General features: G+C 42.8%; 1 protein-coding gene across 2 annotated transcripts in view; it reads left to right on the forward strand.

Annotated features, from left to right (window-relative positions):
* The first annotated feature begins 334 nt into the window (after nucleotides 1–334).
* Nucleotides 335–19,417, forward strand: part of Prp40 (pre-mRNA processing factor 40) — a 41,787-nt gene continuing 22,704 nt past the window's right edge. For both annotated transcript variants that reach the window (XM_089542899.1, XM_089542900.1), the window contains exons 1-15: nucleotides 335–479; nucleotides 867–938; nucleotides 3,913–4,096; nucleotides 6,263–6,408; nucleotides 6,538–6,651; nucleotides 8,385–8,505; nucleotides 10,351–10,381; nucleotides 13,402–13,599; nucleotides 13,675–13,768; nucleotides 14,269–14,406; nucleotides 15,995–16,195; nucleotides 16,266–16,416; nucleotides 17,609–17,742; nucleotides 18,202–18,316; nucleotides 19,022–19,230. In XM_089542899.1, coding sequence (XP_089399025.1) covers nucleotides 477–479; nucleotides 867–938; nucleotides 3,913–4,096; nucleotides 6,263–6,408; nucleotides 6,538–6,651; nucleotides 8,385–8,505; nucleotides 10,351–10,381; nucleotides 13,402–13,599; nucleotides 13,675–13,768; nucleotides 14,269–14,406; nucleotides 15,995–16,195; nucleotides 16,266–16,416; nucleotides 17,609–17,742; nucleotides 18,202–18,316; nucleotides 19,022–19,230 — 1,911 coding nt within the window. In that variant the 5' untranslated portion in view covers nucleotides 335–476. The remainder of the gene's footprint in view (nucleotides 480–866; nucleotides 939–3,912; nucleotides 4,097–6,262; nucleotides 6,409–6,537; nucleotides 6,652–8,384; nucleotides 8,506–10,350; nucleotides 10,382–13,401; nucleotides 13,600–13,674; nucleotides 13,769–14,268; nucleotides 14,407–15,994; nucleotides 16,196–16,265; nucleotides 16,417–17,608; nucleotides 17,743–18,201; nucleotides 18,317–19,021; nucleotides 19,231–19,417) is intronic.

The following is a 19,417-nucleotide window of genomic DNA, read 5'->3' on the forward strand; positions in this document are numbered from 1 at the left end:
ATTGCAATTAATGCGGTACATTGGCAGACGGTTTCGGGTGCGCCGCCAAATTTACATGTCCCATCAATTTACTTTTGTTTCTTTTTTTTTCAGTTTCTAAATCTAGCTTCATCATATTTATTTCCAACCAGCCAAAAAATTCGCCAATTTATTTAGTTCAGTCGTTTATAAAACATCAACATCATAGCTTGGATTTTTTTTTTTAAATACTTCTTACTACTTTTTTTACTTGAATCCTTTAAATCGGGCGGTGGACCACGCCACCTAGTTATGACTCGTGAAACTTTGTTTCAAGTACAGATTGTAATCTCGGAGGCTTTTGTTTGTACTCGGTTCGGTTCACTCTGGCATGCTCCGTAGGCTCACTTATTCATTTTGTGCTATGATGTTGGCTGCTGTATATCGGCAGTAGTGTACTTGATGCGAATTTGGGCTCAGCGGTACTAATACCGGTGGTTCAGACGCTGAAAGTCATTATGGTGCGTGCATTTTATCATTATTTCGACCGTTAATTGGTCCCTGTTTTACCTGGTTGCAGCCAGCTGTGTCTGTTATGCCGTATCGCGCTCTAACGCGCGCGTACCAACGCCGGCTTTTAACGCTAGCATGCCGATGTGTAAACGGCGCGTTTGCTCGTGCGCGCTCCCTTATTCTGATTTTTGTTCCTCATGCTATGAAATGTGACTTCTGATGATAGGTTAGCTGGGTCGCAGTACGACATTGCATATAGTAATTCGCATGTTAGCTCTCTAACGCCGTATTTCAAGTGCATGTAGTCTGCATGTGTGTGATCCGTTCATTACTTTCTCTGGATGTTCGCTGCTTGTGACCTAAGTTGTGGCATCTTTTTCCCCATTTGTTCGCAGGACGGCAGCCCGAACGTGAACAGCATACCTCCTATGCCGCCACTAATGATGCCACCGGCACCTCCGTTTGGGGTTAGTCGCGGCTCATCACCCTGTTGTTTTGTGCTCACGACAACAGTAGTGCATCGCTGTTGGTTTTGTGCAGATTGATGCGGCTTTTCTTAGCTCTCTCTTCGCTTTTGTAACAACGTTAGATCCGGTAATTGCGAGTAGTCATCATGCGCTTCTTTCGGTAAACAACGATATGCGTATGGCCGCGGTATTAAACAGACAGGCTTTCCCTAGGTGCCTCTTAGGAAATGAGGATTTGCTGTAGAAAAATCAGCGACGTGCACACATCTGGGACGGTGAAGTCGCTGCAGAAATTCATGTGAGAGTCTTGTTTCTTCTGCTCAAACTGAAACCTAAGATGCCCGCGTTCCGCTGGTGACATGCGAGGTGTGTTTTTGCGGTGTAACACCGTTACTCGTGTCGTAATCGCGAGAGTTGCAGGTAATAATTAGAGTTGCAACAAGCGCTGTTTTTCTGGCTCCTCCAGCAGCTGTACAAAACATGTCGAAATGGATCTTGGTTGCAGGTATATAAAGCCCACAACCAAGGCCCAACTACAAATTACGAGCCTTCTATCTCTCAGTTTGTATCAACACCCTGCCATTTGGTTTAAGTAAAGTGTAAAAGGACAGAAGATAGACTTTGTGTAGGGGCACATCATTGCATTAAAACTTCATGTGCCACGATTCGCACAATGGCCACAGCACTAAACAAGCAAAACATGTAATGTGTCTGGTACAATAAATAAATGTATAAGTACATGTGGACACACATGTCACATATATATACTTGGAATAGGACTTGTTAAGATTGTAGTTTTCGTGCTGGTGTATTGATGGCACTATGTAGGATACAGTCATCTGTATAAAACTATTTTAGAACATATATTTGTAATGAAGTCATGCACACAAAGCAAAAAGAATTATGACCCACGAACAAAGCCCTGATAAGTAGTGGAATAAATGTTATACAGTCGTGCCTTGTTTATATGGACACCTTGGCTCCCGAGCAAAATTGTCCATAAAGTGAGTCATCATCTTTAGTAATGAATGTGAAGAAAAAATAGCCAGGAAAAAAATTGATATGATTGGGGTCTGCTTCTGTGCATAGTGGGAGTCGGTGAAGTTGGGAGCTCCGAGACCATTATCCTGGTTGCCGTTATGATTGAAATAATGTAGTACAGATTCATGCATCTAGTGACTTTGTATGATGTGCTTGAATGTGTCTCGTATCTAGATGTCTGAACTCCCGTGACCCCACGACTTAGTCTGCTGAGAGCTGCTGAGTAAGGCTTTCTATGTTGCACAGACTGCAAAGTTTTCTCTACAGTCATTCGTGCAATATGGCGAATGGTAAGGGGCATTGCCTTGTCAACTTTGCACTGTAAAACATGAAACTTAGAAAGAAAAGGGCCATCAGTCACTCATTTGACTTCCACTGCATTCCTCAGGTGACCTGCATTCGAAATGCAGAAAATTAGACACCTGGTTGGGGCAGTAGAGATTTTTTTCTCATCACTGTCCATAATGCGAGAAAAACGTGCAGTCTAATGAGCTCTGTGTATTTTCCCCCAGTCCATTGACCGGACAGCGAGTTTCCATATTAATGAGGCATAAATGCATTGAAAAAGTTTGGTCTGCAGAAAAGTTGTTGGCAATTTCAGTCGTCCATATTAAAGAGGGTCATATTAACGAGGCATGACTATTGGGAAGTCACTAGGGTTGAATCAGACATACTGCGTGTGGTCTAAAAAGAAAATTATGGTCCAGTTAACTGGATTTTGATTATTTAATATGCTACTTACTTTGTACACGTTTAGTACAAATTACAGTGCCAGATGCTTTTGAAAAGCAAAAAAATTTGTGTATATTTTGCTTTTACAATTTAGATCATAAAACATATGATGTATACATGTCTGTGTGCGCCACCATATATATATGTGACATGTGTGTCCACATGTATTTATACATTTATTTATTGTACCAGACACATTACATGTTTTGCTTGTTTAGTGCTCTGGCCATATGCTTCTCTAAAGCACTTTTGGGCTGAAATTTGGTGAATCCTTTATCATGTTTTCCTCACCCATTTGTCTGCTGAACAGCCCTTCGAGAACAGCGTCAACTACCCGTTTATTATGGAATTTGTGTAGTTTAGCAGGTGGAGGAAATTTCACTTTACTGTCTGTTGCATTAATTGAAATAGCTCTGCCTTTACCAAGTCCACATCTACTGTTTGGAGTCTGAATGAGTTGTGGGGTTTGAAATATTGGGGAAACAAGGAGCAAAGAACAAATGGGTACACAAGGAAAACACAATGGGTGCCGACTTGGTTAAAATCTTCATTTGAAAAATTCATCATCCCATTTCAAATCAAATCAAATCAGTTTATTTAAACATCCTACGATGCTTAGGGGCACGGACAAAAAGCCCTAAATGGGCTTGACGAAGTCCATGCCCCTTACAAGGCGTACAGTGGAACGCATCTGATACATCAATAACAGAAATACACCAGCAGAAACGCAGCTGCTCATGAACAGAAAACTATAAAAAAGGACAAAAGCGTGATGCGAATAACAATGACAAACTTTAGGTTATGAAACATGACAGATATGATGAACTAAAAATGCAAAGCACTGGGAAACACAGCTGAATGAGTACATATAACATTGACAAAAAAACTAACAATATTGCTAGAGTGCATATTTATATTTATTTTTATTTATAGAGAACAGTATTTATAGAGTGCATGTGATGGATACAGTGGTGTCCCTGTTTCGTAAGCAACAGCAGAATGCATTTTGCCAGAGTGCATAATTCAGACAACTGCCTGCTAAATATATGGGCCTGTTTCTCGTTTTACTGAGCTCGTCGCCAGCCTTCTGGGGACATGCGTGCTCAGTGGAAAAACCGCAGCTTTCTTCTTTCAGGCACTCTTCATTCGTGCTGCTTTACTTATGTCTGATACATTACTTTTGTTGTTCTTGTGCCTGCAGCTCACACCGCCCCCGATGCCACCAGGCTTTCTACCCCGACCCCCCATGGATAGCGGAGGCCCCATGCTGCTTCCACCGGGCATGCCTCTGCCTCCGCACTACCCGCCAGCCTACCCACTGTACCCGGCGCTGCCTCCTCAAGTGCCACCACCGCCAGCTGCGGCTGCTGCCCCTGCTCCCACAGGTGGGCTCTCATTTTGACAAAAATGGCTGGGAAAGCCCACATTGATTCACAAAATTACTCTGAGAAATAGCTGGTACAGCAGTCATTCTCCTGTACTGGAATGCCAGTGAAGTTAATCATATTTGACTTGGCAAATATTTGGCCATAAGTGTAGATTTGGCTGTAGAAATACGGCTTTTTATCGATTCTGAGCCCTCAAAACTGTACTTCATGACAGTCGAGACTGCTTTTTTTACATTACAACACACCCAACACAAAGCGTTCGCAAAGTATGTTGGTGAAGTGAGAAACTTAATCTTTCAAAGTCCAGTAGAAACACCGTGGTTACTTTATTCGTGGGTGTGCGTCAAAAAACATTCTGTCCCGGAAATGTAGTAGTTGTTGTCTGCCTGTTTTTTTTTTTTGTTCTTATCATGCTTAGGATGCTCATCTGGAGTTCTGGAGTTCTCTTGCACAGAATGTCTCAAATACCTTGCAGTAGCTCTCCATCTGCCCAAGAAGCTGTCTGTGGATGCGAGGAAGTAACAAACAGTGAGGACGCGCGGAGGAGGCGAAATTTGGACATGTGTGCATGATTCTGCACGGTTTTTATGGCAGCAGCTTTAATCCTACACAATAATTTTCTGTTGGGATCAAGAAACTCCTTTTTTAAGCTGCAGGTGACAAGGCAAATGGGGATGTTGGAAAAACATACCTTGGAGCCAACCTAACTGTAACTCGTGCTGCGCTGCACATGCAGCGTAGTTTCAGTTCCGCGTCTTCGGTTGTTCGTGCTCTCGCCGAAGCTACTATGGAACTGTGCCAACAGCTGCAGCAAGACCAACGCCACCCTTAAATGCCCAGGGTGCAACTCAGGCAGCCGTCAGTAAAGTCCCGCTTTAGTCGGCCTGCTGTCACCATTATGTGTGCGCTAAACATAGGCTGTCAGAATGCCGGCATGGGGTAAAGCACTTTTGTGAAGTGACATTTGCGACGTATCACATGGGAACGTTGCAAATTTCATTGTAACAGCCGGGTCCGTATTGCATCAGTTTCTATGGGAGCTTGGACAGTACTGGCTCACAAAAACATAGCAGCCGGGAAAATGCAGCACCTGGGAACATAGCGAGGTCCTATTGTATTTATCTTGCATACACGAGCAGTGAAGCTTCATCTTTTCATCAAATTCTGAAACCTGCATGGACAATATGGAGGCCATGTGATTGCAGGGGTACTATTTCTGGATTTTAATCTGTGTTGTTTGAAATATATAATCACTTGAATTGAATTCAATGCATCTGAATCTGGGCACTGATCTAAGTTTTTGGCTAGACACGGGTCAGGCCGAGCACAAAGCTTACACTTCGTGCTGCTGCCTTGGTGGATGAAGCGCCCTTTAAGGAATTTGCATAAGTAACGGTAACTGTTATCCCCCAGGTAATGTTGAGAAATCTTTAAAACCTGTCTGAGTTGTTCTGCATCCATGAAACTTTAGCAGTGTACAGAAAGTGACAAAGACAGTAAAGGTGAACAAAGCCTTCTGATCGAAGCACACACAATCGAAGCACAGACAGCTTGTTTATGGAAATGGAGAGGTCAGAAAGGTAGGCACAGCACCATGTACTGTTGGCATAAACGAAAACAGATGGCAGAAATAAGCAAGAATTTCCTTCTTTTCATTAATAGTATGTCTACCAATGAGTAAAATTGGAATGGTTCAGGCTCAATCACTATGTTTAAGTATGTGTCATGAAGACGTATTTTTGTTCACCTCTATTTGTTCAAAGTGTAGTTTATGCAGACTGTACATCTGGTCTTCACTGGGTGTTGTACCTCGGTGGCTGTGGCATTCTGCCACTGAGCACAAGCTTCCACTTTCATCTCTCATTCATGGCAGCTGTGTTTTTACGCGTTTTACTCAAAAATGCTCTGTATCTAAATTTTGGTGCACACCAAGGTGCCCACTGTAGTCCTCTACTACTGCACCATGCTTCATTGCCCAGGTTTAACTTTGGCTAGCAGAATTTATTGACTTGTCAATTGATAATTGTGTGCTGCATGCCTATTGAGCTAACTAAGTGCTTGAGCTCCTCTGACAACCGGAACAGCATTTTTAACACGAGCACACTCACTGATGCGCATTACGTTTGCTACTATTGATTGCTAGTGTGTGGCTCTCCCTTGCAGTACCGGCGACCCTGCCTGTATCGTCGCCGTCCCAACCAGCTGCAGCTTCCCCAAAGCCGGAGGCGACTTCTACGCCGCCAGCCGCCCCGGCCACTGCACCCGCTGAAAACGCTGCAGCACCTCCACCTGCCTCTCCACAGGCCTCAGTAAGTGCAGCTAGAAGGAGCTTGCTTGTCCAGACATTAGTGCCTATCCTATGTGTGTGCATGGTGACGACTGAGGACAGTACCCACAAAAAAAAAAACAATAATGATTCTGGTCTCCTGCGTGCACAGAAGAGCAGCAGCTGGACAGAGCACAAGGCTCCGGATGGCCGCACTTATTTCTACAACCACACCACCAAACAGTCCAGCTGGGAGAAACCTGATGAACTAAAGACGCACACTGAGGTAACCTTTGCTCATTGACAGCAGAACTGAGCTCCTGCATCCATGTTAGGATCACCTCTTTTACTTTGCCTAGTCACTTGCTCACTTTGCCAGGTCTTCTGGGTTCTTGACCTGGCGTGCAACATTGTCTTTGGCACTGGTGAGCACGTGCAAGCATTCGCACATTCACTGTACGAGTACGTGTTTGTCAGTGGCTGAAATGAGTGAAGCCGCAGTAAATACTATCTTACGTGATATATGTCAATTGAAGAAATGTTCATGGCTTCACTTGATTACCTCCTTTGCATGCCCACAGCTAGAGGGAAGATGGGTAATGCTCTCACATGTCAGAGCATCAGGTAAGTTTGTCTTATTTCAGTGCCATTTAGTGTGGTTCATTTGTGTGTGTGTGTGTGTGATTTTTTTAAGTATAAGTGTTTTAAGTGTTTTTTTTTAAAGTACAGAAATACGTGTGTTGGCGCACTTCATGGTTTTGTGTCTGTAAATCGGGTGTGTTATTAACGAAATTTTGAAATACGAATATGGAGAAAAACGCCTTTGAATATCGAATATCTGTTCAGTATGAAAAAAATTTTCAGGAAAAGATGATAGGCAAATGTTGCTGTCCTTACTTTCTTGAAAATAGGTGATGGTCTTTGCAACCAAAATTAAGAAGAGACCCTGGTCTTCAACCAAACTTTGTTAATTTTTAAGTTTCGCTGATGAAATCTACCTGTCTAGTGTATTTTGGCATCCTAAAGAAAATATGCTCTTGATTTTTTTTATACCTCCTGGATTTCAAGATATTAATTATTTTTTGGCTAATTAGTGCATCCAAGGTTTTTGTGATTTCCACATCTAAGACTCAGCTCCATGCAAAGGCAAACACAATGTGCATAGAAATGTATACCGCTTGAGTAGACAGGATAACAAGTGTGCAACCTGTTTTGTGCAAAATGAGGAACAAAATGAAATCCATTAATTGACATATGTCTGGCAACTAAAAATAAAATAAGAGTAGTTAAACCTCGTTAATTTGGACTTCAAGAGACCAAAAGAAATGCCCGAATTATTTCGAGTTCAAATTCCAAAATGCCCTACACGCCCCCGCCACCCCTTCCCTGCTGTGAAAAAAATGTTCAGTGATGCTCCAGTTGGCATCCAAAAGTGGCCCACAGTTGGGTTCGGATGGCTGGCGAATTCGTGGCCGATAACCACTGGGCTTAGAAACCGAAAAAATGCGGCCAAACTGTTTTAGTATGAAAAGCTCCACTTCACTAGTAAAGCTGAAAAACCTGAACTGAGTGTGAAGCCTCAACCTTTGACGTAGCGCCAGTGGCGGAGGCCTTGCGCAGCTGCTCCGTCAACACGCAGCTGCCCCTCCACTCCCTGCAACATTGAATGCGCATATATTGGCAACTATGGCCTTGGCCCAAGCCATTCTGAAGCCAGCTTTAGAGGATGGTGATACTACACTGACATTACATTGAGGCATTGAACACCACTGATTTTACTTCTGCCTGCCACAGTGGCTCACTGAATGTCGCATTCTACTGCTGAACACGATGTAGCAGGATCTGTCCCAGCCAGGACAACCACATTTCAATGGCATTGTATGCAAAGGCACTTGTGTTTTGTGTGCATTTTCGTGTCTCTGGCATTTAAAAATCTGTCATTTACTGGGATTAGTTTTAGTTTTGTGAAGGAGCTGTGGGATATGTGATCATCTGTGCTTTGTCTACTTGTGTGGCTAGTTGCTGCTGTCCCAGTGCCCTTGGAAGGAGTACAAGTCAGACACGGGACGGACCTACTTCCACAACGTCCTCACCAAAGAGTCTCGTTGGACCATTCCCAAAGAGCTTGAAGAGCTTAAAGGTAATGAAATTAACTTCGCTCTCTACTGTGGCGAGAATTCAAGTAATGAACAATTTGATGACGTGTGTGCACCGGCAGTGGATGGTAGTGGGCAATGCGTAGACAGCAGTAATGTTTGTGGGTACACAGAAGCATTGATCGTTTTGCACGTGCAGTAGTATCAATTGCTATTATACATAGTGCAGCAGTGTTCTTAGCTGTAAGTGCTGAAGGAGGACAGTTTTGCATGCCATGATGGCGAAAAAAAAAAAAGTATAGCGCAGTCACAGACATTACAACGCAATTACCATATTTACTCTCACAGTGAGCGCACTTTTTCCTCCTTAGAATCTTTAAAAATTTGGGGGATGCATTTACTTTAGGGCGCTAAATATTCAGGAAAAATTTAAAGTGATAAAGATGGTGCAGAACGCAAGCTGGTGGAATGAATGCTTCACCTAGTATGACTTGCCTTCTAAATAAAGCAAAACAAACTCTACAGCATGGTTTTCATGCTTGAGAATGTGTCAACAATTTTTTTCCTTAACCCCGCACATGTAACTCGCATAGTGGCTCATAATGCTGTCTAAGGAGAGCTTAAGTAGAGTTCACACTAGCACACCTCACAGCATTCGATGCAAAGCCCAACCAAATCAAGTTGCTACAGTCCTTAAATGGCAAATCGAACATAAAAATTTTTGTGACTGGGTTTTTATTGGTTCTGCTATTTCTTGCAGAACATTCTTATGGGCAATTTTTTCCGTAGGGTGAGGAATAGGCTTGACATTTGATAGATAGGGCTGTATATTATTGCTTAGTTGTCTTGGCATTTAAAAAAGGGGTGCAATCATTATGGGAGGAGGAAAAAAATTGCAGTTCTTGGTAGGCAGTGTATGGGGTGCACTCACGATGGGGGAGCATTCATTACATGAGTAAATACGGTATTTAATATCTCTCTGATGCCTCAGCCTCCATTATGATTTGTCTCTGTGCCGCATGCTTGTATATTGAGGCATGTGTACACTTGTAATGCCGTGGAGAAGCTAATATAAAGTGTCTTTACTCTTTCTTGTCAAAATATATAAAAGGAAATGATAAGGTTATTTTGTTTTGAGTGAGAAGAGTGCCACTGCCAACAACGTGTTGTATCTTGAATGCCTTCACTTAGTCTTTACTTGTTGCATGAACTACTGCTGATTGCAGCAACTGCATGATTGTGCGTCAAGCTCACTAGCAGCTAAGTGTGGTTGCGGTGAAAAAAGCAGCTGCTGCAATCTTAAAGTGAGGGGGCTACCTCATTCGAACCGTGTTTTCTTCTACTTTTTTTTTGTGAAGTTTTTGTAAAGCTCTTCTAAAGCTTCTTAAAATTAAGTGGGAAATGTCACCCCAGGTCACTAATACAGTAGGATTGTTGACTCGTATCTTTTCATTTGACATGTTCTAGTTGCTTCTATAATCTTGAGCTCAATTTTTATTGAGAGCTAAACATTGTTTAGCACTGCTGGATGACCCTGCCCGACTGTTGTGCAATTCGATGGCTGTTGAAAACACCTCTGTATGACAGAGGCATTACTGTTACGTCCCTGTATTGCTACTTGCACCCCCTCATAGGCTTAGTATTATGGTGTGCCTCTACTGATTTAGGTATGCGAAGGAAATTTCTGGTTGCTTATTAAATGCAAGCATTTCATGCAGAATTTTTGTTTGCTTCCCACTGTTTGCAAACATGTCACTACCTGTGGTATGCATCCCACAGAACACTATTCCTTTTGTACTGTCTCTTTTGAAATGCTCAAAAAGGCTGGGGTCAGCAGTCTGTTAAACTGCTGCACAAATTTTGATATTTGGTTTCATTTTTCTTTGCAGCCACAATTGCTTCCCAGGGAGAGACTACCAAGTGAGTGGGCTTTTTTGCTAGTAAATTCTATTTGTTAGTCGTTTGCTTAAATTCGTGCTCTTATGGCCTGTACACACATCATAAAATTGTAGTCTATATTTTGGCTTAGTTATTCGACACTCTGTGCATCTTAAAATTGACGTCACTGTTGGTGAAGACCATCCCCCTCCCCTGAGTGATACTGGTCTCTCTTTTATCTGCGTAGCCTGTGTGGTTGCTCAGTGGTTATGGTACTTGGCTGCTGACCCATAAGACATGGATTTAATACCGGCCGCAGTGGTTGCATTTCGATGAGGGCGAAATTCTAGAGGCCCGTGTACTGTGTCAATGCACTTTAAAAAACTCCAGGTGTTCGAATAGGAGAGAAGCCAACAGCCACAGAAACCAAGGGAAACGAGGGATTTTTTAATTTATTTATTTTGTGCTGTTGTTCGATTTATAATATTACTAAATATCCAGAGCCCTCCACCATGGTGTCCCTCATAAGCCGCTTTGGGAAGCTAAGGGGGGCACTGGTCTTAGACCTATTTTCCTTATTTTTAGTCCAATCCTAATGAAACTGTACCACCTTGCTCAATTTTTTATACTGATTTCAACAGTCAAATTAGCTTTTTCATAAATTGATTGGTTACCAAGATAATTAATTTTAATTAGTCATTCACTAGTACCTCGGTGCAAAAAACACTGCTCAATAAAAAATCATTTTTAATTCATGGCTGCATAGTATTGCCGTTACAGTATGATGAGTAGAGAGCGCAATAATCAAAACCGTTTTTCTATTTTACCCTCATTAGTAATATTACAGCACTTGGAATATCAATATTCAAGGTGTGAATGTAAAGCATCGATCAACATTGAAAAATTATACATTTTTGAAGGGTGATTGAATAAATCTGGTTCGACTATTGCAGACACTGTGCCTTCAGCTTCCATTAGCAAACAATGTGACATCTCTATCTGTCTTAGATGTTGAGATATCGATATACCAAGACAGCCAGAGGTCCAAAATTTTTATGCCATTAAATTACCTGCTCCTGCATAAATTCAGCCCACACGATGATCTGGATTTAATATTATATGGGGGGAGACTACCCTAAACAGTGAACTTTTGAAGTTTAACAGAGTACACTGTGGGGCCAATTAGATTAGTGAACTTTTGAACCACTTGCTCGATTTCATTGAAACTTGTGGGGCTAGTTTATATTGCTGCTGGGACCATCTCTGCCAAATTTAATTGTTATAGAATGAGTATGAAGCACGTTATGCAACCTTTGTGCCAAGGATGACTATGCTTGCTTAGGAAAATTATTGTTTGAAAAATAAGTGTAATTTTTCTAATTTTTTGTGTTATGTGGCATTGGGAATGTCCAGAGCACACAACTGTGGAATTATTTTGCTTAGTTCTCGTATATTTTGAAAGAATGATACCATGTAAAGAATGACTCTGGGTTTTCATTTTGCATCAGTTTTTTTAAAGGCATTTTTTAGTGTGAAGAAAGGAAAAAATAGACAAACTGAGCACACAGTTGTGTTCCTCATAAAATTTTGCTCTAGAAAACTTGCTACAATACCAATATTATCAAGTAATATTGGAATGATAGTTTTTCTAAGCTGAAAGTTTAGTGAAGAAACAGGAGATGAGAAAAATAGACTCACATGTTTGAAAATCCTCCAATTTTATTTTAAGCACGACAGTGTTCAAGCCAAGCCCCCAGCCGAATAATAAAAATTGGCAGTTGGTCCCAGCAGTGATATTCGCAAGTTTCAATGAAATCGAGCAAGCGGTTCAAAGTTCACTCTTTAGGGTAGTGTCCCCCCATATGGTCAAAATGCTGATTTCTTGAAGGAAAAAATTGGTACAGTTTGAAAATATTAGCTGTAGATTCCACAAATGCCATTTTTTGAAAATCGATTTTTTTGTCTCAAAGACCACTTTCTCCCCTTTTAAACCCTGTAAACCTAAACGAAACCTAACTTTTTTCCTGCGAACAAAGTTTGAAAAATGCAATGTACTCAAATGAGCCCCCTCCAAGAGTTGCTCGCAGATCCAGTTCTACATCTTGTTTTAATGACACTCTGAATGGCATGCTACATGAATCATGAGGACTGTATTTAGCACAGGAAAGAGGTAGTAGTAATAAGGGTTCAGAGGCCCATTAAGTTCTGTGCACAGTTAATCGGGCATGGTTAATGCCCCTAGTTTCGTGCACTTTTCGAGGATTTCTGTGTTAGCAGTCACATTCTCTTTTATGATGCTGTTGCTGTTATGGATGTCAGTAGCAATAACAGCTTGATGCAAAGATGGCTATTTTACCTTATATGCATAAATATAACGTGAAGGGGTAGCTGAGAGCTCGGGAGAATTAAAAAAAAATATTATTATGATTATAATGCAATCTTGAATGGTTCAGGCCAACCATGGCCAAGAGCCCGCCCCGAAAAAATGCAGGTTTCATGCTAAAATACGGAAGCAACGCACACGTTGACATTACTTAAGGTGCACCGTTTCAGATGAGTGCACGACAACTGAGCAATGCAGAGCCTCCGACACTTTTATGCATGCAGCCTGCCACGCAGCAGCATCCGCTGTCACCACACCGCTACTTGGTGTTTTGAGCTGCCCTGTCTCAGTCAACTCTTTCTGTGGCTACTGTATCTCAACAACCCGCACTGCCTTCTTTCTATATCTATAGCCACCTTCGCCTTTTTGACTGCACACCGTGTGCTTTGCCTCAAGGTCACTAAAAGCTGGCTTCTCCCAGAGGCTTTCAAGCCTAGTGGCGAAGTTCACTTTAGCTACCTTGAAACTCTCTTAAAAAGCAAAGAAAAAGGGTCAGATATAACGCAAAGTGCATCCTGAAGCATTATTTGATGTCTTGCGCGGAATTTCATGGATTCTTCAATCTCAGTTCATGGGATTTAAAATTTTTCGCTGCAGAAAGTTAGGGGCCTGTAGTTGAGGGAGGGAAGGATGCTCTGTCCAGATTGGTGTCAGAACTGCAGCGTGTGGCACAACGCAGGGAGGACGACAGTGTGGCGAACATCCAGCTTCCAAGCTCGGCGCCGGCGGAGGCTGCAGGCAGCACTCCTGGGCAGGCACAGCAGCCACCACAGGCACAGCCACAAGCACCGCAAGCACCACAGCAGCAGCAACAGCCGCAGCAACCACAACAACCACAGCAGCCGCAGCAGCAGCAGCCAGCTGAAGAGGAGGAGAAGTAAGTGGGGCCTGCATGCCCTGAGGCCTCGTTGCCCCCGAGACTGTTGGAGTGCAGGGCTGTGGGTGTGTGCAGGTCGAGCGATGAGGAGGAGAGCAAGGACCGGCCCATTGAGTTCAAGGACAAAAAGGAGGCCATTGAGGCATTTAAGGATCTTCTCAAAGAAAAGGTGGGTACACACACACTGTATCAAGTGCACGCTTGTCAGCTCTCCATATTCAATGCAAAATAAAAACCACTACTACCACTACTACTTAGCTCTGCGTTTTGTCACCTGTTCTTTTTGTCTGTGATGGTTAGCGGCATTTTTGTTAAGGTTGCTCATTTCTATTTTAATCTTTCCTGCCAGTTGTGGGCGTTGTTTCGTGCCATCTATGCTATTTTTGTCGGTCAATTGCCGCTGCAGTGTGACAGCTGCCACCTTACCCCTGTCTTTCCTTTTCACATCCTTATGTTTTGGAAGCTGTGGCCACTGCTGCTATTGCTGTGATGATGACCTCTATGACAGCGGCGATGGTCTGATGAAAAATATGAAGGGCCATGCTTCTGCACCTAAGCGCTTACCTTCCGTCGTGCTGGGGCAGTGCAAGATAGCACGTTGTGGATGGCATGTTAGGTTCCTCTTATCTTCTGGTTCACTTCGTTGTGTCGTGCCCACGTTTTGTGCAGGATGTGCCAAGCAATGCGAGCTGGGAGCAAGCTCTGAAGCTTATTGCCAATGATCCTCGTTACGGGACACTGCGCAAGCTTAATGAGAAGAAGCAGGCCTTCAACTTGTACAAGACGCAAAGAAGCAAAGAGGAGAAGGTTGGGCCTGTCTCATTTCGTTTTTTATTTCCCACTTTTGCAAATTTCTATACATGCACATCAAACATTTGGGGTTTCACTTTTTTTTTCATGCATTTTTATGCCTATAAATTTCAAGGCCATCATACTGTTGTGTTAGGTGTAGACAGTGCGGCATCAAAGTAGTATCTTGAAAAGGCACATTCTCTTTCCTCTTCATGAACCTCAGCGTCATTTTTATGTTTAATGAATGAAGCTCTTCGATGTGAAAACTATTTTGTGCTCCAGTCAACTTGGTTCCTGTGGCATTCAGTTGTATATTTTGCTGCTTCATCAACGCTTGTTGATGCTGCATCTCACCGCTGTGCTTCATCAACTGCTTCATCTATTGCTGTAATCTTTTAAAAAGATACTGAATTAGCTTGAGAAATGCCACATGGTATGGGCTAGGGAAGTGACGACAGACCATGATATTTTTGGAACAAAAAAAGTGTGGCAGTGCCACATAGGCCAAATAGTCCATTGTGTGCAGTAACTGTGGTCTGTTGCAAGCACTGTGATATATTAGCTGTGCATGGCACCTAGGGCAAGTACTTCATGGCAGTGAAATATGTTGGGCCACAGGAACAAAGATAAATTGTAGAAATATTTTTCAGTTTTTTAGCAGCACATTGTGCATGCACTGTGATGAAATGCGCTGGGTGAAAATGAAGCAGGCATGGCTAGAAAAGATCAAGAGTATAACAATTCAGGAAGGAGTCATTTACCACGGATGCATCCTTGTCTGCTTGCCTGCTTTACAGTTTCGCATTGTGTTATCATTATTCTCATATATCCCCCTCTCACATCATTTGGTATGTTTAAAGGGAAATAAAAAATTTTATGTACATTTTCATACCGCAGTCTGCAATTCCTTAACTCGCTCTTGGGAGGGAGGGACGGTAGTTGCTGAGGACATAGATGGTGTGGGCCACCAATAACAGCTATAACCGACAGGAGATTTCACTTAAGGGAGATGCGGTTAATAAAACTGCCAATTTAGTTATAATTTTGGATTCTTTGATTCATTTCTTTCGTGATCCTCGGGTGCTCATTCGTCTCGTAGCAAAAAATTGCAGCAGAATGCACAGTAGAAATCTTGAAAAAAATGTTTTCTTTGTGTGGTTGTCAAATACTATTGAGAGGGAATCACACTTCTGATGGCCCTGGCATGTACCGGATTCAGCGGCTTTCAGACAACGGAGCACTGCCATCTTTTTATCACTGTGTATCGCCGTGAAGAGGAGAGATGACATAAAAAATTTCCTCCTTGATTCTTAAATGTCTCAGGGATGACTTTACAAGGGTAGCAATTGTAATCACTTGGTAACTGTAATAGCTAGCTTAAAATAAAATGCTATTTTGAAATCTGCATAGTAAGTTACATATATGTGCAGAACTGAGTTATATTTTATGCAAAAATAAGGGAAAAGTTTTATTTTCTGCTTTTCCCCCTAATCTCCTTTCATATCATTAACGTACGTTACTTGATCTTTCAACCTAGCGAGTCCGTGTTCTTTGTCAGAGTTCCAACATATAGGTCCTTCCTTAATGGCCGCTGTCCTCGCAGGAGGAACAGCGATTGCGCGCGAAGCAAGCCAAGGAAGATCTTGAGCAGTTCCTGCAAAACAACGACAAGATGAGCTCAAACACGCGCTACCGGAAGGCGGACCAGTTGTTCGGTGACCTGGACGTGTGGAAGGCTGTGCCCGAGCGAGAGCGCAAGGAGCTCTTCGATGATGTCCTCTTCTTTCTTGCCAAGAAGGAAAAGGTGTGCCTCTTTGTTTTCTTTGCTCGCCCTGAAGAAGCCGTTCTGACAGAACTGTGCTGTGCTGGTGCAGGAGGAGTCCAAGGTGCTGCGGAAGCGCAACATGCAGGTGCTGAGTGACATCCTTGACTCGATGACGAGCATAATGCACAGCACAACCTGGCAGGAGGCACAGCACCTGCTGCTGGACAACCCTACCTTTGCGGAGGATGCCGAGCTGCTCAGTGAGTAATATGTACTAGCTGTCAGCCAAGCCAAGGGACTGCAACGGTCCTGGCATCCGTGTATCGACCCCCTTGTGGTTATATGCTAACTGGCACCCTGTTATCATGGCAGAGTGGATTCAGAGAAAAAGAAAACATAGCAGGGGGTGCCAGAGAGTCAGGCAGGGAGATGAGATGGAAAAGTTTGCGAAGATACGGAGGGCACAGGTGATGCAGGACGTGAATAATTAGATATCAGTGGGCGAGGCATTTGCCCTGCAGAGGGTGTAGATGGGCTGTTGATGACGGCAACAATGTCGATGATGGCTATGAGACCAACTTGATGTCTGAACATTGACTTCCTAATCTGGTGTTGGCTTGTCATGTTCGACGCTGCTGACATACTCTTCAAGCTTATAATGCTAGTTTCTTTTCAGCTGAGGGACATCCTGTCTGGTAAGAAAAGCAGCAAAACACATTCTTAGTGTATTGCACAAGCACACTGTGCAGTGGATGTATGCTTTTTAATGAGACAGGTTTTCCGTATCCCAAGTGGATAAAACCATGTAGGATCAGTTCATCAGATCATTCTTCATGAGTTTAAGTTCTGAAAATTCTCTTGAAGATGAGAGTGCAAGCAGTTGGCTCCTGAGGTGCATGTGATGATGATGGCCTGTGGTGCATGCGTGGCTACATCATACAGGCTGGTGTGAAAGCTTTTCTGTGGCACTTGATGATAATTATAATGTGCTGGAATAAATGCATTGAGTTATAGAAGAAGACTGACATGAGAAATTGGTGTGCAAATGTATTTCCCTATGCATAGCTTGAGTTCTTTCGTATGTGCAATTTTGTGTTCAAATTTTTTTTTGTTTTTTTTTTCTCTATGTTAGCATGAGTGTTTAGACAAGAAATGTATGCATATGGAGGTATTTCTGCACCTGCTGCCTGATCAGCCAACAAGCAAAATGTCCTTAGGCAGATCAGAATTTATGAATGTGTACGCATACGGACGAATAAAATTTTGATTTGATTTGAACAGGTATGAATAGTAGCAGTGTAATTATTTCAATGTTTGTAGTGAATATTAAGGGATCAAAAAAAAACTCCACTTTTGTTCTGTGCATGCCAAAAAATTGTGTGCATTCTTGCTGCTCTCTAACACAGGGTGGTATTTCACTGCTGTCATGCATTGTGTGACTGTTTTATGCAGACATGGACAAAGAGGATGCGCTGATTATTTTTGAGGACCACATTCGACAACTAGAGCAGGAAGAAGAGGAGGAAAAGGAGCGTGCACGAAGGCGGTTGAAGCGTCAGCAACGCAAGAACCGCGAGGCCTTTTTGGTGGGTCTTGGACTTGGTCTACCCATGTTCTCCATCAAGGGGGAAAAAAAAACAAAACTATGCTCGTTCATAAATGCAGCCATGTGGCTCTGAAATAACTTTTTACAGCTTTCTGTAATTTTTTGTACCCATAGAAAGGTTATTAACATTCCCACTATATTCTAATTTGTGTTTGTTCCTACCATCTGAACCAACCAGGAAGCTAGCAGGTGGCAACTTGAAGCTGACATAATGTTTTTGCAGACATGCAGCATTGTATGGCTGCAATATTCGAGAAAGCCTGTCTGTTTCGTTTACTCACAGACACAGAGTTGGGTGCCTGTGGACTTTCATGGCGGGTAGTAGAACAACACTGATAAGCCGCTGTGGCTCCCCCCTTCTGATGCTGTGTGCTACATGTAGCAACTGAGTCGCTTCTTCCAGTTTGCACAGTGGCTGATTTGTCCCTGTTTTCACCAGACGCTGCTGAATGAGCTCCATGAGAAAGGAAAGCTGACGTCCATGTCCCTATGGGTGGAGCTGTACCCAGCCATTCGGGCTGATGTTCGCTTCACCAACATGCTTGGTCAGCCAGGTGAGTGCCAGCCTCATTAACAAAACAAAACAAGAAAAATGCATATGCTTATTGCAAAGATTTGATTTCTAAATGCCTAACTATTATTTTGCATATTGTTTCTGTTGATAGCCTATGAGGCAATTTGGTTTTCAACAGTTTCTGTCAAAAAAAAAAAAAAAGTAGTTGGCCTGTTTTATTCAAGTGGTCTTGTAGAAAAAGAGAGAAAAAAAACTTCCTGGGAATACCGATTTGGGTGTCTACCTACCCCTGAGGTAATGCGATTTTGAGTGCAGCTCTTCTCACAGTGTGTTCAAAAACTGTGTCAGCCTCACTCATTGCAGTAGAAGAACTGGCCAATGTATTGTGCTGTGCTTTTGTGTCGCGCATATATAGCCACCACCCACTGGCCATTCTCCGCCATGAGAACCAGGTGCTTTTCATGGCAACCACCCTTCAGTTACAACATCCCTCCGATGCCATCATGAAATCCTGTGACGATCCTTTAAGAGCTGTTCTTTAAAAGCCTTAGATATGACTTTCTCATTCAAGGAAACGTTATTTCTCTGGGCTGTTCATTTATTCTTCCTAACGCCTCAATGCCTTTTTTAGTGTGAAAGCTTTGCTCTCGCTCTTGGTGAGGTTGTGAAATTTTTGCGCGGGTCCTACGCTAATTAATGGTTTGTGTTGTGTCCTCACTTGGTACCGTTATTGGAACCTGCTCAGGTTCCACTCCACTGGACCTGTTCAAATTCTTTGTGGAGGACCTCAAGGACAGGTTCCATGGCGAGAAGAAAATCATCAAGGAGATCCTGCGTGAGAAGAACTTTGTGGTGGAAGTGAACACTGTGTATGATGACTTTGTCACTGTGATCAGTGAGGACAAGCGGTCAGCCACCTTGGACGCCGGAAACGTCAAGCTCACCTACAACAGCGTAAGGCTTCATCAGTTTGTTTTCTGTACAGTATGTGGTTGTACTGTTGTTTGTGTTGCTACGGAGGATTGTGGAAGTGGCACAGCTTGGTGAAAAGTGAGGACAGGGGAAAAGAAAATGGAGGACTTGAGCTATGCAGCATAGCATAACTTAGGCCAGATACGAAGAATTTGTTTGGCTCTTTTTG

Source organism: Amblyomma mixtum, chromosome 5 (genome assembly GCF_055824585.1).
Source record: "Amblyomma mixtum isolate Tamu chromosome 5, ASM5582458v1, whole genome shotgun sequence".
Classification (NCBI taxonomy): Eukaryota; Metazoa; Arthropoda; class Arachnida; order Ixodida; family Ixodidae; genus Amblyomma; species Amblyomma mixtum.